The 22,986-nt window shown below is 40.7% G+C and overlaps 1 protein-coding gene across 1 annotated transcript in view; it reads right to left on the bottom strand.

Annotated features, from left to right (window-relative positions):
• Pik3c2g (phosphatidylinositol-4-phosphate 3-kinase catalytic subunit type 2 gamma) overlaps positions 1–22,986 on the bottom strand; it is a 297,903-nt gene that overhangs the window by 208,125 nt on the left and 66,792 nt on the right. Inside the window, exons 12-16 of the mRNA XM_051155525.1 lie at positions 21,217–21,339; positions 14,478–14,609; positions 8,349–8,463; positions 5,619–5,749; positions 45–233 (exon numbers count right to left, since the gene is read on the bottom strand). Coding sequence (XP_051011482.1) covers positions 45–233; positions 5,619–5,749; positions 8,349–8,463; positions 14,478–14,609; positions 21,217–21,339 — 690 coding nt within the window. The remainder of the gene's footprint in view (positions 1–44; positions 234–5,618; positions 5,750–8,348; positions 8,464–14,477; positions 14,610–21,216; positions 21,340–22,986) is intronic.

The raw sequence follows: 22,986 nt of genomic DNA, 5'->3' as shown, positions 1-22,986 counted from the left end.
TCCCTAGCACTTATCAGCATGCATATTGTTATGTTAAGTCTTACCTGGAAGTCAAAAGACCAAGCGCTTCCAAAGGGTGAGAAAATGTCCACCTTCTCAAGATGGCATGCACTTCAGAAATTGTGCCTTCATCCCATCCAGGGGCGCTACCCAGGACCAGAGGGAGGGAGGAGTTTTCATTGTTGCAGTAGAAACGATAAAACCACAAATATCTTCTCTTTTCCTCAGAAAGCCTGAAAAAAAAAAAAAAACGGATTGGAAATTGTGGGGACATTTGAGCATTGCTGCAAATGCTCAGTACAGAACATCGCTCTGGCTTTTGAACAGTGATTTGGTTCACATTAGAAAACTAGTCCTCTATCATAAGGAGTTTAGTTGGTCTATCAGCTTATTTTCTGCCAGTGTATTCTTTAGAGAGAAACAAAACAAAACAAAACAAAAAACAAAACCCACCTTCATTTCAGATAATTCACATTTAATTTTCTACCCTCTACCATTGACACTTTTTAAGAGTGTGTCATTTTTGTGGGTAAAGTATGTGTTTCTTCCAGGGCAGACCATTCTTTGTGAATCTTGTACCTGTGTCTGAGGGGAGCGGGCTTGTTTTCCTATTCTTCCTTTATAATATGCCATCCGAGAAGCCAGTGGGCCTATGAGGAAAAGACTTCATCTAAGGACAAGATTTACTCATCTCAGAGAAGTTCCACCAGAGTTGAGAATGCTCTCTGCCTAACTTCACAAAGCTCTCCCTTTATCCCTGGGTGACAGAATTCACTGGAATTTCGAGTGAAGACAGTCCCGATATGCTCTCTTAAGTGCTCCACCTGAAGCAGAGACACCAATCTAAGATACAGAGGGTGACTTCAGGGTAGTTTGTCATGTTGCTGTCAGCCCAGCAAAATCATCCAGTCCATTGAGAGAACAGGACCCATTGCATGGCCTCCTCTATGTTCACTTTTGACTCTTGCCTCTCCTAAACAACAATGCAGCTTGTCTTAAATCAGCCAGAGCTTCCAATGAGGGTATTAGATGATTGGCGAGGTGGAGGTTCCCATCACCAGTAAGATGGAAATATTGACGTGTCCAGATGACTTTCACGACATGTCTAGATTCTTCTGTTTGTTACTATTTTTCCCATCAGTACTAAATGACCCTGGGATGTCTTGTTCTGGGTAACTTCCTTCCCTAATACAGAGGGACGCTATTCCTCTGTGCTGCTCTCTGGATGCATAGTTTACATAAAATAAAAGGCACAGAGTCAGCTCAATGAATTTTGACAAATGAATTCACCAACTAGCAACCAGACTCCTGTCAGTGTACAGAACAAGCATTTCTATGCTGCCGGGAGCAAGCAGAGGGTTGCTTTCTTTCACTCTGGATTAACATAATCTTTCATTTATGGCCAGCTTTGCTTAAAAATGCTTTTGAAAGAATCCATATTTATTGCGTGTGTCAATAGTCCAGTTTTTATAATTAGTGGCTATTATCTTTTTGTATGAATATCCTACAATTCTCTTATGTAATCTCATCTTGGTGGGCATATGAGGTATTTCCTTTTTGAGGGTGAGCTTCCTGTATTTTCACAATCAGAATTTCTGTTCTTCAGTTTTGCTCACCTTCTGAAGTCTACATTCATCTTAAATCTCCTTGCAGACCATGGAAGAATACATGGTTATAAATAGTAACTAAATACTCAGGTGCAGATGTCCAGCTCCCAGCCTACCTCTCTTCCTTCTGTCAATGTTGTGTTCTGAAATTCCTGCCTACCTCATTATCATTAAGGTCTGATGTCTGCCCTTTTCTGTTAAAAAATATAACCAGACCATACATGATTTTTTTTGAAAAAATTATTCATCTCTTGACACAGAGAAATTCATGTCTGAAAACATGGCGGCTTCCTGTACATTCTGCTTTTGTTTCAAGTCTTTGGGTCCCCAGGAAGCATCTGGTCCCAGGTACACATCATGCTAATGCAGATGTGTTCACTGACTTCAGGATAGATTCTTCTGATGTATTCTGGCCTTCAGCTTCCCACATTCAGGGAATCACTCTCGTGGTTGACATGAAGTTTTCATTCTCCTTTCTATTTTCACAAATATCACAGTGACCTTTGCATTGGATCTCGATTCTGAACTTCCTGGCGCTGATTACATGTGGTTAATTTGGAAGAAGAAAGAATTAACTCACCAAGCAAATCATAAAACATTAAGCGAGTCTAGTTACCAAACTAAATGCTATTTGGAAACTCCACACACCGAGGCTGTGATCCATCTGTTCTCGCAGTCCAGAATGAGCCTGTACTGCACATAACATGAATAATTATATTTAAGTGAAACAGAAGGAAATGTTGCTTCTTTGATGTATACAATAACATAAACAAAATCTGAAGCAGAAAACTAAGTAGAATTCAATTGGGGTATTTCATTGTTAAAATGCATATCTTTAAATTAATGAATATCTTATGCACATGTCTGTGTGAATCTGTGTGTGTGTGTGTGTGTGTGTGTGTGTGTGTGTGGGTGCGTGTGTGTATATGTGTGAAGAGGATGTTGGATTCCAGGATCTAGATGTAAATACAATTGTGAGCTCTCTGATACCCCTCCACAAACACCTGCACACACACACCTACACACACACACACACATACATACATACGCATACACACACAAACACCTGCACACATACATACACACACACATACACACACACACACAGAAGCACACATACACAGGAGCACACACTGGATGCTGGAAACTGAACTCAGAAAAAAAGAGTGATTTTTTTCGGTCCTAAATGGAACATCTTTATCAACCATCCCATCACCTGGACTCAGGGAACATCAGAGAAGAGGAGCATAAAATAACATAAAATTGGAAGATGGAGCACCAAGCTGAGAAACACAGTTTTCTGACATCACATGGCAGTTGATTCCTGAACTCACCATAGCCATGGTTGCTGCATAAGACCTACACAAGATCAAGTTAGCCAAATCCTGCCATGGGTGGTTGGGGGGTCCTCTCCATACACACACCAACATTGAGGATCAATTGGCAATGCATAAGCACAGAAGGTGTGCATTATTATGTTCTGAGAATGCAGTTACTGATATGTTTCTGGTATTCCATGGCGTGGCCCCATACCCATATGTACATAGGCGGCACTTATCAGACTCAGTGGGTTATAGAAAAAGGAACAGAGAGATGAACGTGGGAGGAAAGCATTTTAGGTGAGTAAGGGGAGCTGGAGGAGGGAAACAGCATGATCAAATTTCATCATGCACGTGTACATTCTCAAAATAAAAGTTAGAACTCAAAACATTAAAAGTAAAAATTAACTACCGTGCACTCAGGGTTAGTTTAAAGGCGCAGACTCCTAATATGTAAATGAATATATCTAATTATAATTTGCTCTATTTGATCTTTTTGTTTAAATATGCTTAATATTTCAAAACAGTGTTGTCGTTTTCATATTTAAAATCTCTCATTATAATCACACACAGAACTATGCACTTTTTAAAGGTAAACTGGTTTTTTTTTTTCAGGTTAAGAAGTGAAAGAGGCTTCATGTGGTGGAGGTGGCAGTGACATGAAAAGAGGTTATCAGTACTCGCGTTAAGAGGACCATGAGAGCTGGGCGTGGTGGTGCACGCCTTTAATCCCAGCACTCGGGAGGCAGAGGCGAGCCGGCCTGGTGTACAAAGAGAGTTCTCTATTACACAGAGAAACCCTGTCTTGAAAACAAAACAAAAAAACAAGAGCGGAAAAACCAAACAACAACAACAACAACAACAAAACAAACAAAAGAAGAGGACCATGAGATGCCTCCACCATCCTTAACTCTTAAGTCTGGATGGGAGCTTTTAATGGCAGATGCCATGTGAGGAAGCATCAGCTCTTAGAGCGTGCTCATTTTACACCCACTATGCAAGAACAACAGTGGATAGGGATGGAAACATAGCAGTCAAGAAAATACAACAAAACCAGGATAGATAACTCCTTCTCCGGGTTCTTGCAAATGAATGAGGAGAGAAGAATTAAATGTATGAGTGAGGCTAAATTATGACACAGTGGTAAGCACGGTGACACCAACATGGTGACACCAGCACGGTGACACCAGCCATGGCTGTACTGGATGTTCACACTTGGGCTTAACCACACCGACAGTGTCTCCACAAAATGACACTACTGTCTGCCCAGTGGTCAGCTTGAAGCCCGGCCTTATTCATCTCTTATCCTGAGTTCTTTGGTGGCTTAGGCGACCTATTTTCAAAGTCTAATCAATGTTGTGCGTTTTGAACTGTGAACCTATTGCCCCTGATTGAGTCACCATTCCCAAAGTCCACTGTGACTCTTGCCTAGAAAACCACATTACCTTCCTCCCTGCTTTGCTGCTCATGATTTTTACTGATTCTTTAATCCATTCTTAACCTTGTATTCACAGAGATCACACAAAAGCTCTAACTCCCCTGTTTAAATGATTTTTTTCCTTTAAAGTACAGAGCCTCCTATTACACACATTATCACAGTGTGGTCCCAGCAACGTATGCATATACACTGATGCATATATGAACATGGATACAACTTCTGAGGATTGTGCCTCTTGCTCATTATGGATGAGCACAGCTGGTGAGCCGTGACTCACATACTACCAGACAGCACACACAAATGCCACCAATTATCTTGTAGTTCCACCAAGTGATTTTTGCTTTATTTAGAGAATTGCTGGTTGACAAAATGTAAGAATTCTGTACTAATGAACTTAATGTTTATTATAGGTGGTTTATTTCTGTTCTTTCTAACCTGGGCCCACAGGGGCTCACAGAGACTGAACCACCAACCAAAGAGCATGCATAGCCAGAACCTAGACCTCCTAGACATATGTAGCAAAGATGCGGCTTGCTCATCATGTGGGTCCCCTAACAATAGGAGTACAGCCAGTCTCTGAATCTGCTACCTACTGCTGGGTGGGTCACTTTCCCCTAGCTGGGATGCCTTGCCACAACCCTGTGGGGGAGGATGTGCTTAGTCCTGCAGTAACTTGGGATACCAGGGAGGATTGGTACCAATTGGGAGCCTCCCCTTCTCTGGGAAGAAGGAGAGGGGAGAGTGAGAGGGGGTGGTGGTGGGAGTGGGACTGGAAGGAGGGGAGGGAGAGGGCTGGGATCAGGATGTAAAGTGATTAAATAAATAAATAAATAAACAAATAAATAAATAAATAAATGGAGGGAAAATATCTGCCATGTTAATTAAATGTCAATGTCCCCTGCTTACGGAAACAGCTTCCTAGAATGTACTGAGTGACCTGAGTGATGCTTTCTCTCCAAAATGTGACATCTACACAATCACTCGCTGCCTTTAGTGCTCTGAACTGACTTAGTCCCAACTTCATACCGTTCTTCCATCTAAAGTGAAAGTTGCTGTGACACATCGAAAGTCTTCGTGAATGAAGCAAAATCACTGCTTTAGTGTGTAAACAGGAGCTGATAGTCTAGCATACGTGGCTTTAGGAAATGCAAGGAGGACTGCATGTTCCTCAGGTGCATTCTAGAAGACCCTAGTGCTTCCAATGTGGCTGCTGAGATGAGAAGAAAGGGCTCTCCCCAGGCTTGGCTCACTCACAGCACAGGAGACTGCTTCTTGGAAAGTCTGGCGATGTGCTTTAAACACTCTCTTGGTGGCTCTTCGCGGTCAGTTCTGCCCTCTTCAAAATCAGGCTTCATATACTCGTACCCGGCAGCTGGAAAAGATATCTGAAACAAAGAAGTGATTTCCTATGTACTAAACATGCATGCAAGTATATTTGTAGTTTAACAATATTTACTGAGATTTGTAGAAATGAAGGAAAATAATAATTTCTATTTTTGTGTTTTTTTTATTGGATTAACATACTTTTTAAAAGAATCATTGGAGCATGGAGTGGTGTTCAAATACAAATGGCATTTAATAATTTAACAAATATTGTCTAGATTGCTTATCTTGCAGTTTTAGTATAAGAATGACAATCTATGAACTTCTGAATATGTTTCCCCTCCGTGGAGCTTTAAGGCCACTTTCTTCTACTTCATTGCTTTGGTGTCTTTTTTTCATGAAACCCTTGGGGGAAACAGAGACTCTCCAAAGTCTCCACACTCACAAGTCTGCACCTTTTTTGAGCCCCATTTGCCATGTACCATGTGGATGTCCTGTTTATAGTCAGGACAGGAATTCAGTTTCTCCTGTCCCCTGGTTCGATACTCTTTTGGTTAAGCTCATTTCAGTGCTAATCTGATTCTAGCAAACACAGCAACACTTAGCAACAATGACAACAACAGGACGTTTCTGTGAGCTGGACAGTTTGGAGTTCCATATTTTTTCTTAAGGCTAATAATTTTTCATGCCAAAGTTAACAAATCCACAGAATGTATTGTGCTCTGCTGAGTTGTTAGATTAGTATCATGTGGAAAATTTAGGAACATTCTAGACTGTGTGAGTTACAGCTTGAAATTCAGGTTAATCTATTTAGTTTTCTTATTATTTATGTGAAAATAGGTCATTTTATTCTATTTAATCCATAATATTTATTTTTGTATAAGCTTTGTTATCATTTGTTAATTATCTTTTCAACATAAAATTAACAAAATAATCCAAGGCAAAAAAATGTTAGTATTACCAAGATGAAATTTGAAACACTGATTGGGTGACTTAGCTGACATCAAATCAGTCCCATACTTATACCCTGAAACAACTCTGGTTACAGGACATGCTTTCAATTTTCTTACAACCCCCTAATCTTGTGTGTGTGTGTGTGTGTGTGTGTTCATGCATGTGAGGTTGTGTGTGTGTGTGTGTGTGTGTGTGTGCATGTGGACGCTAGAAGAGAACCTCCTGTGTCACTTCTCAGGTACAACCCCCCTGTTACGTTGAGACTAGGTCAGACACTGTCCTGGAATGCACTAATTCAGTTAGACAGACTGACTACTGAATCCCAAGGTTCTACCTTCTCCGAGTTCTGGCACTTAGATTGCAAGCATGTGCCACAATGTCAGCCACTTTTCACGTGGGTTCTAGGTTGGGGTGGTAGTGCCCACGCAAACACTTTTAGTAACAGAGTTAGCCCCTAAAATTCAATCTTGAACCAATTTCTTACTTCAGCATATTCCAGAAAGCATGTTTATGGTAAATTTCCTTATTGGGTTGAAATGTCTCTCTGTGTCCTGTTACAACATGGCATATGCCAGTCAGTCATCATTTAGACCAGACTCACTGAGATCTACACACACTCACTTACCTCTTTCTTTTTCATCAGGCTGCTTCTGAAAGTGTCACTCAGTTGGCTCCTGGGAGGCTTTCTATACTCTAATGTACAGGCACATTTTTATGGAAGTCATTCTTTTTCATCTTCAACATATTTTGTGTATATTATTAAACTCTGTCCCTTTACCTATCTCATCTCGTATCTGTGACCTGGAGCTCTGTGAGTGACATCTCCAACATAATGCTCAGTGGATGGCAGTCTTGTTTCCAGAGTACATATGATAACATCTGGAGACATCTTTGACTGTCAGGACTGGCGAATGGATTTGTCTACTGACTAGAAGTCAGTGAAGCTGCTAAGCATCCTACAGTGCACCGGGGGTGGGGGGGGGTTTGCGGGGGAGGGACTATAAAGGGGACTATAAAGAAGTGCCCCATCCCAAATCCTGCCAAGGTGGAGAAACTGTGTCCCACAGGGGGCTTCCCAGTTTCTGTAGAAGTGGAAAGTCTACACCCCACATCTCTACATTGTTGTGTATGTGTGTTGCTGGTCTCTGCCAATACAATGCACCACAGCCATCAGCAAATAAGGTGCTGCTGGCAATGTGAACAAAGCCTGGAGTGGTTGAGTACTTTTCTTCACCATCACAAATCACAAAAAGTAGACATAATTTAAGACAAAGAAAAAAAAAAAGGAATAAAAATGGATTTTCTATTACTGTCTCACTACTAAGTCAATAGAAGAAATTTTAATGACACATGACAATGAAAAAGCAGCTGTGAGGTACTAGGTTAATAATATCCAATGATGACTGTTTTTAGACAACAACAAGAAGAACAGACACCGTTAATGAAGATAGCAAGTCTTTAAGCAAGATGTTGCTGCTCCCATTCAGGTTGTTGAAGTGATGCATTGAATTGCTACTATATAAGCAGACAGAAAATTGCTCGGAGAGTACTAGGTATAAAACAAAAGAAACCAGATCTAGGCTGGAGGAAGAGGGCATGTAAAATGCATGACCCTGACAGATAGAACGTGTTTCTGTAACTGTCCACCACACACCTTGACAATGTAGATTTTCTGTGTGTACTTCAATCTCATAGCTTGACACTCACCTGCAGTGTCAGTGGCGTAGGTTGGCTCCCATCCCATACTCCCGGAGCTATCATTTCCATGGGAGGCTCACTCTGTAGTGTCATACTGAATAGTCTAGACCCCAGCATAGACTTTCTGCAAGAGACAACACACACATACAGACAGGAGTCACTTCAAGAGAATAGCTATGAGTGTCTGCACATGCTTATTCTGGGATGGAAAGCTAGAAGAGAAATAAGATACTCCACAAGTCCAGACACTGATTGACAGCTCACTGCTATCATGCCACATGAAGGGCGGTTTTCATAGACACCACATTTATTTTCATGTGTAACTGTTAATACAGTAGCATGTGTTAATGATAGCTATTGGTGAAACGTCAGATTTGCACTCTGGTCTAATGAGTGTCTGAACTCAGAAGGGATGGTAGCTCTTGAGAGATTTTTTTCCTCCCTCTCCACTGAGTAACTACATTTTTTGGGCATTTAAAAATTCTAAATTTATAGGATGATAAGATTTAAATTAGCACAGCAGATGAGCTGCAGAATGAGAATAGTGGTAGGGCTTCACAAGGGAGATGTTCCTTCACACACAAATAGAAAGATTATTCATGTTCGGAATCCTTTAAAATTGGTTGTAAATTACCATAGTAAATGAGAGAGTGCAGGAAATCCGTTAACCAGGCAAGAAATCACCATGTCTTCAATGGCTGCAATAACATTAAATCCACAGATCTTTGTACAAATAATTAAACGCTACTTGTGTTCAAATTAGAATATTGGTAACATATTCCAATCGTAACTAAGATTGTGTTTGGTTTCAATATGCCAAACTGGAACACACATCGCATAGGTTAACAAAGTAAATGTAAGATTAAGGTAAATCATCTTTCCAGTACCAACGAATTCAGGGTCTCCTGGGAGTTGGCAGCGGACCTCAGATGGCTCATTAGTGGACAGTCCAGCACCCCTGGCTAGACGAGGAGATCATAATGTGCTCCGCCAGCCACCAGCTTCTGACAAAACAAGTAGCTACCAGCTTCAAGCGTGGCTGTGGGCTGGCGATCAGAACAAGCAGGCCACAGCGTCTTTAAAATTTTTCCTTCTCTTTCTAACCCTGTATGTCCTTTCATCTTAAGAAGAGAGTCTCTGCGTACCTGACAGACCTGGCATTTTTATCCAAGGGAGATTTCACACTTCACTAAAAGAGGATGGGTGTGGGTTCGGCCTCACTAATCGAGGGGCAGAGCTCCAAAAAAAAAAAAAAAAAAAAAAAAGGCCTTAGTTGCATTTTTACATCTGAACCTTGGAATGTGTTAGGTTTATGATTTTTCAGGATCATTATGTCTTGGCCACATTTGAAATCAAAAATCTAATTCATCTGAGCAGGTTTTTTATTTATTTATTTATTTATTTATTTATTTATTTATTTATTTTTATCAAGAAGGACTCTAATGGTGCCTTTTATTTCTGCCCTTTGATAGATTGTGTCCTGACCTTCCCCCAGCCTCCACCCAGTAGCACAGGATTCAGAATGACATCAGAGCACTTGCTGCGGGAGTGGGGCACTTGGAGCTTAGGAAAGAGGATGTGGGGAATATGAACTTCCAGACAGACAAAGGGGGGTGATGTTATACAAACTTTACAGACATTGGAAAGGCCAGGAGAACAAGTATGTGGCACTGTTCCGAAAGCGGCTTGTTCTGCTTAATGTCGGGAGCTTCTTTTCAGATGATATACAGTTCCAGGGGCTGCAAGCTTTGTCGTCTTCCACATAAACAACTGTCAGGGAAATTGTCAGTACCAGCGAGGGATAAAAAACAGATCAGAGCCTGTTGCTGGCTTCAGGAGAAAGGGGGCTTTCTCTTGAATTCCATTGACCGTGGCACTAGGAAATAGTCCCCAACTGGTCCCCAATCATGCTGTTACATTGATTCAAATATCAGTGCTGAGGGTTCAGTTGTAACCTGAATGATTCTCCTTTATTCTTTTGATTAGAAGTGTACCAGATCACTCTATCACAGTGTTATTTAATATATAAATTGCATTGCTCTATATAAAATAAAGGATTGTTTCATTTTAAACAATCAAGAAATTTAGATATAGAGATAATAAAAATGGATATATTTAGAGCAAGGTAGATGGGGATCAGCAGTAGTTAAAGAGCAATTACTACTGGCCTGAAGGGATGGCTCAGTGGTTAAGAGCACTGGTTGCTCTACCAGAGGACCTGGGTTTGATTCCCAGCACCCATGTGGTGTTTTACATCCATCTGTTATTCCAGTTCTAGGAGACTCAATGTCCCCCTTGGGCTCTGTGAGGATGAACCCTCAAGTGGTGCACAGATATACATGCACGCAAAATGTCCATATATATAAAATAAAATTTAATAAGGTACTGTGGGAAAATCTTTCTTAGTAAGTTACATACACACACAAAACAAAACAAAACAAAACAAAACAAAACAAAACAAAACACCCAAAGAAACAAAAAGCTTTCGAACGGAGGCTATAGGCATCATACTGTGTATTAAGATGTCTGGAGCTTGCCTGCATCACCCAGCCTTCCTAGTTAAGCTTCCTGGAATTTCCTGGACAAATATCAATGTTTTTCAAGAGTTCTCACAGGGTGTTGGGGTTCTTCTGGCAGGGGAGGCTGGCTGCAGGAGGGTGGTGTGGAGATGCTCACAGAGCATGCCCACAAGACTGCAAACTCTCCACGCAGAGCTTGACTGCAGAACTCATCACTCCTCCATTTTGAGATCTTTAAAAATATGATGTGCTTAGAAATCAGACTCTACTTCTGTACATGGCATTTTGGGATGTTACCCTGGCATATCCTTAAGGTCTTTTAAATTTGATTATTGTCCAATTCAGTGATTAAAAATTTCAACCCCAAATTTACTTCATTAGGGAAGACAAATGTAGTTGACTAATGCTCCCATCAACCTACTTCCCAAAAGTACAAAATAATGATGACTAAATTTAGTTATCAGGAGTTCTTTGCATCAATTCTCAGCATCTGGAGCCAGAGTACACAGAGGATTATGTCACTGGGAAGCCAGAAGAGCCTGCGGACCCTATGTGATGAAATACGTTGAGACCCTGTCTCTATTAGGTCTAGAGCAGTTCATGGCTAGAAGGAGATCTGCTGTGATCTGAGGCCAGAGACAGTGTAGGGTGGGAACATGCTTACAACATGTTCATGGAGTAGGATGTGGCATTTCAAGGCAGGAAGTTAGACACAGAAAAGGCTAAGGCAAGAACTCAGGCCTGCATTCTGGTTTTTGTTCTATTCCTAAGCTGCTTGATGACTTACAGCAGACCACTTTTCCACAGAGCTTTTCATCCCTAAGCATAGCAATTGGAGGAAAGGCCTTTTGAGGACTAGAAAAAAAAAAAACAGTGCACTTAAACAGCACAACCACTGTTCACAACTGTATCCTGAGACAGAGTTTACATGAGGAGCTCAGTATTAACAACTTGTGCAATCACCCGAGGAATCAAATTGTTTGGAAATTAAGACTTATTTTGCATCATTTTGAAATTCTGCAAATGATTCTGATTTTCTAAGAGGTTAACTCACCACAGGAGTCCTGAAAATGCTGCTACTCTCAAAGAACAACTGGCAGATAGAATCTTGGGTGGGTACTTGGTTTATATTATAACGTTCAAGGAAATTCTATCTTTTAGTCAAGGTGGGGACTATCTGTGGTGGAGAAGCTTCCACATGGAGAATGCTGAGTCACAGCCACAGCATTTATTTGTGAATTTAGGTTGGAAAACAAGCTCCTGGATGTGGTTGTGCAGGAGAAAACTCTTCCTTGCTGCTGTGGGAGGAGTACTGAGAATGTACATACAGGAACAATCTAGTCTGTCACAGAAGATTATATGATTTTTTTTTTTTACTAAATCTTTGCTTTTAATTTGAGATATTTTTCTTTATAGAACTGAAGGTGAGTGGTTTTGATGCTTGCAAATCTGAGAGCTTATTTTTATGTGTAGACAGTAACCAAAGCATCCCTCATATGATACCTGAGCATATTACTACTGGTACTTGTGGAGGCTACGAAGAGACAGACTACCTCCAGGAAGCTGTTCTGAGGCCATGTCGATGTTGGAGACAATGTCTATGTAAGTGGTCATTACAACCACATACAGCTGGTGAGGGGCAATTCAAGCTCTAATAAAAGATACAGTTATCAAATGTTTATGGGGGAAAGGCCATCCCGAGAATGGAAATGAAAACAAGGCGCTACTTTTCTGTGATCTGGAGATACCTACACCAAATAAATTGAATAAGAATCTCTGCAATTCTGCAAATCGTAGTGAAGAGCAAAGTGGAATTTGTAGCTGTGCCTCAACAGCCCGGCCTGATGGATTTTTGATGTCTTAGAACAATCGGGAATATTCTTTCAGTTGTTCATCCCAGGAGAGATGGAGATTTTTTCTGGTTTTGATGAGAAATAGGCTACTGGGAATATATTTCCAAATGCTTGTTGAAATAACCATTAAAGTCTATTGTGCCTTCCAGTGTCTCATCATTATTGTTTTACATACATTTCCTTGCAAAATCATCACCTTGGACCTGTCTCAGATATGGCTTCCCACAGACTCCAACACTGGAAGACCATCCCAGGCAAACAGCTGTAAGTGAGGAGGCATGCTGACACAGAGCCAGTGTTTATACTGGCATCGCCATCTAAGGCAAGCTGCTGAAGAGAACCAAATGCACTGAATGCTCTTTCCAGCTAATAGCAGAAAATATGACTTTACAAAAATGCTAAATCTAAAATACTGCCATTAAACTTGGAAAGAAACTCGCTCACAAGTTGAAAGGGCACCTATGTGCGTGCTTTTGAAGAGAACATCATGAATGTTCTTGACACTCAAGTTGGATATTTAATTGTCCACTAACAACAGTCTTTATAGACTTTTACAATCTACCTACAAGGGTTGATTTTTTTCATTTAGTAAATAACCCTTTTTATTTCTTATCTATGTTTTTGTAAGATGGCAGACATTATAGATATGAATACATTTCCTGTCCTCAAGAAACACATGAAGATGGGCTAAGGTGTCAAAACCTAAACCAAGTAACAGACATACACATACACAGAGACAGATATACTTACTTACACAGGATATAGACACACACAGACATGTATAAGACACACAACCACACATGTATGCAAAAAGAGATGAGTACATATATACACATAGACACAGAGAAACATAAACACACAATATCCACATACAGATACACACAAGTACATGCGCACATACAGGGTCCATATCAAAATCAACCCACTGAAATTTTAAAATTGGATCTTGTTTGTTTGGTAAATTTGTGTGTAGCGGTTGATTATTGGAACTGAAAACTGAAAAACAATATTTCAAACATTTCCACAACACCATGTTTTTCTAAGGCAACCTGTGTCGAAAAGTGCCTTATAATAATATTAGCAGACCAACACAAGTTCCGGCTTTTGAGAGTCCTGGTTTTTATCATCTCATTTTAAAATAGCGCTTCCCATGTTAAACAACAAATATATTGATGATTCTGGGCATATTTTCTCTTAAAAGCATAGGCAATCATGAGTAGATTTTATGTGTTATAAGCATGAATGAGTCTCAATAATTACAGGTTAAATAAACAGTTGACCTTGCAAAAGCTGTTAGTTATGAGACAATAGCGAAACTCACAGTTCTGTGCATTTTTGGAAATTGCCAAGTGTTTCTTATTGGCAATAAGAGACCAGCAAAACAGCCGTGTTTTATAATTTTATTTTAGTCAGAATTTTATGGCTTTTCTCCCATAAATTACAATATAGTCATTTTGAATTACTAATTCTAGAGAAGTTGGCTGTTTCAAAAAGGAAAAGTCACCGAGCCTGGTCTTGCCAGCACCTCTCCATTGTAGGTGACCTAGCTCTGGAGCAGAGCATAAGGCCTGCTTTTAAAGCCAGCTCTCCATTTTTGTTCTTCTATTCTGATTTCAATACTCATGATTTGTGTTGAGGTACCTCATTTTAGGATAAAACGTCCTCTTGATTTTCTCATTATGCTATAACCTGAGGAACATTCAGTTCCCGGAAGGTTGAATTGGAACAGGAGTGCTCTGTTAATCACGGATGGATGATGCACTTACTCTTTTGGAAACAGTGGAAAGCAGGTCCAGGCCAGCAGATTTGCACAGTGGGTGGCAGAGTCAATCCCAAACAGTTTTATAATGAGCATGGATTCTCTTGGAAGTGACTTTATTTCAAGAGGAAAATTAATTCTGAAAAGGAAACAAAATATCCAATTATAACCCCACTTTTACAAACACTTCCTTGTAATTATTCGGGAAAAATATTTGAGTATTTGAATTCGGATGTCCTCTTGAAAATTTTAATGACTTATACAAGGTAATGATACTCAATGGGTAAGAATTTTACTCCTTATAATTTTGACATATAGAGTCGTTTAAAAACAGAATAACCTGATGCATACATAGCTTACTGTAAGCATATAGGAAAGGCTAGTTAAATTTATTGTAGGCTTAGGAGGCAGAGGCAGGCAGATCGCTGTGAGTTCGAGGCTAGCCTGGTCTACAAAGTGAGTCCAAGAAAAATCCTGTCTTGAAAAACAAAACAAAACAAAACAACAACAACAACAACAACAACAACAAAATTGTAGGGAGTAAATAGGTAGAAATGGCTCTTGGTTGTTAACTTTGTAAGTAAGCGTAGGGGGCAACTTCCTGGAGTTTTCTCCTTCTACCATATGGGTTCTGGGGATCAAACTCAAGTCATTAGGCCTGATAGAAAGCACCCTTAACTGCTAAGCCATTTTGCCAGCTCAAGAAACATGGCTGGGGTGCAATGTGATGGAGTTTCCCAAGACCATTCCAAGAAGGGAAAAATACATAAAACAGAGCATGGGGAAGTGAAGAGGATTCTTGTGAATTAAAACAGTCCACGCTAAGGTAGAAGATCGGCTCACTATGGCTCAGGAAGCTGGTGAAATCAAGCTTAGGAAACTCAGCAAGTTTTAAGTTTAAGAAAAAAGCCATGGGATTCACAAGGTCCCTCCTCAAGATTACAAGCAGTAAACAGTTGCTGGGAGAAGGATGCTCTCTGCCTGGCTCTAGAGCTGGGAGCGCAAAGAATGCAGCTCTGTCTGCTTGTTTCTTTACTTTTGGTGTCAGTTGTCAATGCTGGAGTAGGCTTTATAGAAGCCTCCTGTTGAGTTACCTATGCTATCATTAGCCCTGTAAGCAGATTAGCTCACCAACTAGATTTGGATAAAGTTGTGTTTTGGTATGACATTGGTTACACATCTGGGTGAATATGTGTATATTTTATCTCTCCAGGAAAAGTCATGCAACACACAGACTAGGATATATATGAGTAAAAAGGGCAGCTGTGCTTGAGAAATGATGAGTCCCCCACGGGGGTTGCTGTGAAGGATGAAGTCAAGCCGGAAGAATTAGATGGTGCAATGGGAAGAGCACGTGCTCCTTAAATCCCAAGAACTTAGGGTACCAATAATAGAAACTTGAACTTTCCCACAGTGACAAAGGAGAACTGTTGAAAGAAAGAGATGAAAGTCTAAACAGCTATTAGCAATTTTAAATTTGGAATGATCTGGGACCCAGGAATTTGGGAGTTGAGCAGAGAAGCACTAACATGTATTTCTGCTGGATACAGTGCAGTTGAGATGAGGAGGAACGGGGTTCAAGAGTGACAAAACACCATTTATCTGGCAAAACTCTATTAGAGAGCTGGACAGAGGAGAGTGGACTATTGAGCTGTGACACAGCCCTGGCTGGGCCTGGAGAATAGTGCAGCTCTGTTAAGGAAGAGCAGGGACTTTTCTTTAAGGTCCCTGAGACAGAATGGGAAGGGTAGTAGTATACTATGGGGAAAGAGGCCCAAGATAGACTGACCACACCCAATTACACCTAAATGCAGCACAAATGTGAGAAGAAGCTCCTAGGTGATAACAGAACAACTCATTAGGGAGAGAACCAGATGAGGTGATTTAGAGGTACAATTGATAATCCAGATTTGACTGAAAGCATAGAGTGTAAAAGGAGGCTAAGAAATCTATGGTGAGTTCTAGTTTCAAAACTGTAAAATAGCATGTAATTTAGCTGATGGAAAACAGGCAAGAGGAATCTGGGGTTAAAGCAATGCAATGCAATATTTGAGTATGACGCCATACCCTAAGTTATTAGCAACAGTGAGCTGTCAGTGAATAAGCTGCCCGTGGGAAGGTTGAGTCTCCTTTGGGACTGGAAAGTTTACATGTTGAAAAGCTGGCCCTTTCTGGTTATTAAGATGTTTCTCATTTAATAGTTCACTCAACCATTCACTTTTCCTTGTCCATGAAATTGTTGTGGTATGACACAATGGGTGGCACATAGTAAATTGTGCTTTGCACATTTTTTTTCAGTCAGTCACATATTAATTTATGTTAACTCCTATGTATTTAAGATCTTGATTTATAAAAACATTCATTTTTGAAGAAAGAAAAATTCAGTTCTAGTGAAAAGTTAGGTGAGCATGATGGGAGAAAAGACTACACTGATGGAAATCTACTTTTAAAGATGGGCAAAATTCAGACTTATTAAAACATTGCATATTTTGGTGTCTAAGTATTTTCACATATAATATTTCATAGTTTCCATATTCACTCAGATGTTTCTGAGCTTAAAAGAATCTCTGAAATGACATAAAATGATGATAATGTAGAAGGTACAGTAATTTCTTGAATGTTCTTTTATCTATAATTGACTCTATATTACAATTCCATTTTTCAGTTCTGTGATGGAAGCAATAATCTTGTCCCATTTTTCACATACCCTAGAAGGTTTTTTTTTCCAGAAGAGTTGGCTTTTTCCTATGTGCCTTGAGCTTTTCACATTAAGGATGAGAAAAACAGAGACATTAGAGTTGATGGTTGCTGCCAATCTCCATTCGTTCATTCTCATAGAAATCAATTCTAGGAAAGAGTACATGCATTCTAAATAGAGCTCTGCTCATCTTCTGAATATATGTGGACTCAGTCCCTGGGAACTTATTTCTGTTTCTAAATTTCTCCATGTCTACTTAAAAACAAAAGAATGATGATTTTAGTGGAAAAATAAACATGTTTTATAAAATACTCCAATAAGGGCCAAGGCGTTGGCTCAGTAGTGAAGAGTACTTTCTGTTCTTCCAGAGGATCAGAGTTCAATTCCTCGCACCCACGTTACATGGCTCACAGCTGCCTCCAGCTTGGCACAATCTGATGTCCTCTTCTGCGCCCCATGGGTAACCTCACACATATAGCGTATTCTCATCCAAACACAGACACCCAGACATAAAAATAAGAATAAATATTTTATAAGGTAAAAATGAGTGCTCATTCAGTTTTTTTCTTCTATATAAGATACTTTCTTCCAAGCCAAAGTAAGTTTGGTGCTTCACATTAAAGTCTAGCAACGAGATGTTCTTTCAATTCCAATGTAGCAGCACATGCTAATAAAATATGTGAAACTGCTATAGGCATCAAGTAAAATGGATTATAAATATGTTTAATAGAAAATATGTTTAATAGAATATGTTTTATTTTATTTAAAATAAAAAGTGATTCTAGATTGAAATGCCTAACTCTATTGGGAAGAATGCAAGGGCTATCATAGAAGAGTATCACTTGATCCGTTGTAAGAAAATAAGCACATATTAATACTGTTATTAATAAGTTCCCCATTTGTTTTTATGAAACTGACTTTAGGATTAGATTTCTTTTTTCTCCTGAGGTGAAAGCTAATTGGATTTTTGGAAATAATCAGAGATACGTTTTAGTTAAATTAGAAGAGTAATTTTAGCAATTAAGCTGGCTAATAACATTAGAAAGGAGTCCTTGGCTACACAAAAATCACCAATTAGCCAATAACCCTAGCTAGACGTTTATTCTGCACCGTGCTTCTTTAGCTGATGGACAAGGAGCATAAAACAAAGCAATCTATATCAGTGAGGAGGTACAGAGAAACACAGACTAACACAGCCAGCTAAGGTGGCATTTGAGAGAAGTCTGGAGTTCAGCAGTGAAAGAAAGCGGCTATCTGTGCTGTAGATAGCGCTCCTTGAAAAGGAAGTTATAGGGATGTAATGCGGACGGAGGAAAGCAGTTTGCTTCTCACACAAAAGAACCTCTAGCGAAGTGTGATCTCCCTTCTTGGTATGGTAAGCAGGAGAGACAGGGACTAGGATTAGTGATAGATTGGAAGCCACAGAGGTAGCTAGAGGGCCGGGACCAGAGAGCCAGTGCTCCTCCTTAAATGATTTAGATTTTTGTTTGATTGAATTGGAAAGCCATTGAAGGATTTTACAAGTAGAACTGATTCTGTATTTTAAAATGTGGCAGGCAATGGAAGTTGTATAAGTGCTGGAAATAACTAAGAACCATTGTCACGGACCACTAGCTCAGTCAGGCATAGGACTTTGGGATCGGGAGTTCTTGGAGCGTTGGTGAACTCAGATGCACCGTGTGTTTTGCATCTGAGTTTCACCGCCTTATCTTCTGTCCTCCGATATTTCAAGGTCCCTGTGCCCAGGGACCTATCCCCAACTGATCTGGTCCGTGGCAAGCCATAAACAAAGAAGGGGGCCCGGTGAATGAAAACGTCATAGAGTAATTTGAACTTGGTGTGGAGTGAGAAGGATCCTGTTGTGTGTGGGAACAGAGGGAGGCACACCCTGTCTCAGGACACCGTCTCTATTTGACTGGGGCAGCTCTAGGGTCAGACAGGCGCTGTAACTTTAACACGGCAGTTCTCAGCCTGTGGGTCATGACCCCTTTCAGTGTCAAATGAACCTTTCACAGGCGTCTCCTAAGATCATTGGATATTTTCTAGTCCCAAGATTGGGCACTAGCCCAAAAGGCATGTCCCACAAAAGTCTTCACTTACCAGGAGATTGGGATAGATGAGAGGACATCCTACTTAGACTCTAGGGAAGAGAAATATAGGAGATGGGGAAATAGAAGGACCCAGAGGGTCCTAGAAACCTACAAGAAGAACATCATGATGTATGGATCAGGGCCCAGGGGGCTCTGCTCAAACTATTGCACTAACCCAGGACAATACAATAGTAAGCATTGAATCCTTACTCTGATCTACACAATGGACAGGACATTTTCCACAGTTATGTGGAGAGCAGGGACTGACTTTGACATGAAGTCTGGTGCCCCATATTTGACCACCTCCCCTTGGTGGGGAATCCTGATAGCACTCAAAGAAAGAATGAGCAGGCTACCAAGATGAGACTTGATAGCCTATGACCATATAGTGGGGAAGGAGATCCCCCTCAGTCATCGACCTAGGGGAAGGGAGTAGGGTAAAAGCGGGAGGGAGGGAGGAATGGGAGGATATATATCATGGGATAACAATTGAGTTGTAATCTGAATAAATTAATAAAAATAAAAACAAAATTAAAAAAACAAAAAACAAAACAAAACAAAAAGACCATTGGAAATATCAGGTATTTGTATTATAATTTATATAACAGTAGCAAAATTACAGTTAAGAAATACAAATAAAAATCATTTTATGGTGGGACTCACCACAACATGAGGGACTGTATTAAAGTGTTGCAGCACAAGGAAGGTTGAGAGCAACTGACTTAACCCATCCCCGGACTCATAGAAGCGCTCACATACGTTTTTCAATGATAAATACTGAGAAGCAAATTGTCTTCCAAAACTAGACCTTCTGAAAGCTCTGAGCAACAATGAGCAGACATGCTCTTCTTTCTACTCAGCAGGTCGAGAATGTCGATCTCAGAGAAGTATCAGAGACAACACAGACGTGGGACAGCATCAGGAGTGGACAGAGAAGCTTTGAGGAAGTTGAAAATGCCGTGGATGGGTTGGTAAAGCCTGAAAGTTTGAGTAAGAAGAGGACTTGGGTTGGGGTGAGGGGTAGCAAGGGAAGGGGTACGGGGTGGTGTCAAGAAGGTAGCTAACGGGCTGGAGAGATGACTCAGCAGTTATGAGCACTGGCTGTTTTTGCAAAGGTCTGGGGTTCAGTTTGCAGCACCTGCGTTGCGGTTCACAACCATCTGAGGGGATCCCGTGTCTTCTTCTAGCTCCCATGAGCATTGCATGTGCATGGTGTACATGCACCGAGGCAACCACTCCTATGTGTAGAATAAAACTAAATGAATCTTTAAAAAAAAAAAAAGACTAGGTGTTTCACCTTGGGTTTAATAAATGGCCACTAGAGGAAACAGGAGCCTTTCCCCCTCAATAAGGAACACATTCTAGGAGCATATTGCCTTTCCCAGCTGGTAATTTAAACAAATACACCACTGGTTTATGTGAGAAAAGAGAGACCACATATTATCAGATGATTTCTTTCTTCTTAGCTGAAACCACCTCAGTTAAAACTAAATATTCCTGACCTCCTGTATGTGAATGACCAACAGTGACTCTCCTACTTACAGTTTTCCTGCTCTCAATTCAGTCATATGAATGAGATGGCTGTTTAGGATATTTGATGGACTTTAAATCTGTGGAAGGAGCAGTGTGTTATCTGCTTTCCCTTCTGTTCTTACCACACCATCAAATCAGTTAACTGGACCCAAACATTCACCTCTCTCTCTCTCTCTCTCTCTCTCTCTCTCTCTCTCTCTCTCTCTCTCTCTCTCTCTCTCTCTCTCTCTGTATGTGTGTTTGTGTATGTACGTCTCTGTCATTCTGTCTCTGTGTCTGTGTCTATATCTATGTCTGTCTGTCTCTGTCTCTGTATCCCGCCTCCCCTCCCCTTCCCCGACGCACACACCATGGTCTGCTTAAAATGGGATGAGGGCTGACCTTTCTTAGTTAGCTAGTACACCTAGAATAAAGACTACACTTACATTTCATTCCAGTTGACCAAAAGAAAGAACGATTTTGTGACTGGCATGGGTCTGCAGCTTTTCACTTGGCACAGCTTCTTGCCAGCGTATGTGAGCCAGCAGGAAAACGAAAATGCTTTGTAGCTGAAAAGAAACATTGATCCAATAAGCTCAACGCAGGGAAGGAGATAGCTTCCTAAAAGGGTCAATTATTGTTGTTGTCAAAGTCAAATGATAAAATGCATTTGTTTAAGGAAAGTGTGCTTTTAAAATCACTATAATATTTTATGTTGGGTACGTTAGTAAAACTGAGTGGCAGAAGCCCTACAACTCTTCTGCACCCATCTATGGAGACACTAGTTCAACAACACACTGGGAAACCAACCTGCTGCAAGGGCTCTACACCCAGATGGCAAGACCAGTTACACCATAGCAACCATGGAATACACAGATTCAGGCTCAGGCCCTCCTCACCTGACAGTTGTTGCTTTCTGGGGTGGGGGTGGGGGTGGGGTGGCAGTAGGGGTGGGGAGGCTCAGAACACCTCGATAGCCCCTCAGGAGGCATAAAAAGCCTGCAACTTACATCCAATGGGACACAGACACTAGGACTCACTTTACTCTTGTGTGCATGTAAGTGTTGATAGGAGAAGGTATAGAGTGGGGGCTGCTGAGAAGAAAGAATAAAGGCAATTGTTTTGTTTGGTGTGGAGTTTGTTGTCCCTCCCCTTTTTTTGAGACACTGTCACCCCTTAGTCCACGGTAGCCTGGAATTTGCTATGTAACTGAGGCTGGCATGGAGCTTGACGTGGCCTTCTTGTCTGAACAAGTCAAGTTCCGGACTACAGGCACCAACCACCATAGAAATCTGTTTTTTTTTAAATAATTATTTTTCCAAATATACATTTTCTGTAAAAAGTAATGCTTTCTTTGAGCTATGTTCAAGCATGCAGACTGTATATTTTAGCCACATTTGATAAATCACTACCTGTCATCATTCACCCCTCGTTTCTTTTGATCTCCTCTCATACTAATCCCTCTTTCATTTTTCCTTCCCCCAATGTTCCTGCTAGATCTCACAAATGATATTAAATGTATGATATTTATCCTTCTAAGTCTGGACTGCTTTGTTTAATTTGATCTCCAGCTTCGCCCTTTTCTCTGCAAATGATGCGATCTCCTTCTTATTTGTGGTACATTAATATTCTGTTGTGCCTAAACAGAACATTTTATATCTGTTTGTGTAGCTAGTGATCTGCGTGATCCTTTAACCTGCTGTGGTGAGTGGAGCTGCGGTCCACAAGGATGTGAGTGTCCGCATAGTAGGACCTCTGGGGAATGGTAGAGGTAGTCTCTTTGAGCTTCTTTGAGGAATCTCCAAAGTCAATTCCAACTGGTCTGCTCTTATCTGCTTTCTCACTCCTCCCACAGTGCACAAAGCTGACCACATCACCACACCCCTCCAGTGGTTGTTGATAGACTTCTTGAGTAGTTCTGACTGGGTTGAGAGAGAACCCCGGTGCCACTGTGATCTATATTTCCTTGATGTGAAGGCTGAAGGCATTCAACACTTTGTGTGTGTGTGTGTGTGTGTATGCGCGTGTGTGTATGCGCGTGCATGCAGTTCAGTTTTCTGTTCTCATATACATGTGAAAAATGCCTTTGAGATTTGGATGGGATTTCATCGACTCTGTAGACAGCTTTTGGTAATATGGGCAATGTCCTTCAGTACAAATCTGGCCAGACCACTGACTTATAAGAGCTTATAAGACTCATAAGAATGATTTTGTCC

Source organism: Acomys russatus, chromosome 13, assembly GCF_903995435.1.
Source record: "Acomys russatus chromosome 13, mAcoRus1.1, whole genome shotgun sequence".
NCBI classification, from domain to species: Eukaryota; Metazoa; Chordata; class Mammalia; order Rodentia; family Muridae; genus Acomys; species Acomys russatus.
The sequence above is the reverse complement of the archived record's forward strand: the minus strand, read 5'-3'. Positions and strand labels throughout refer to the sequence as shown.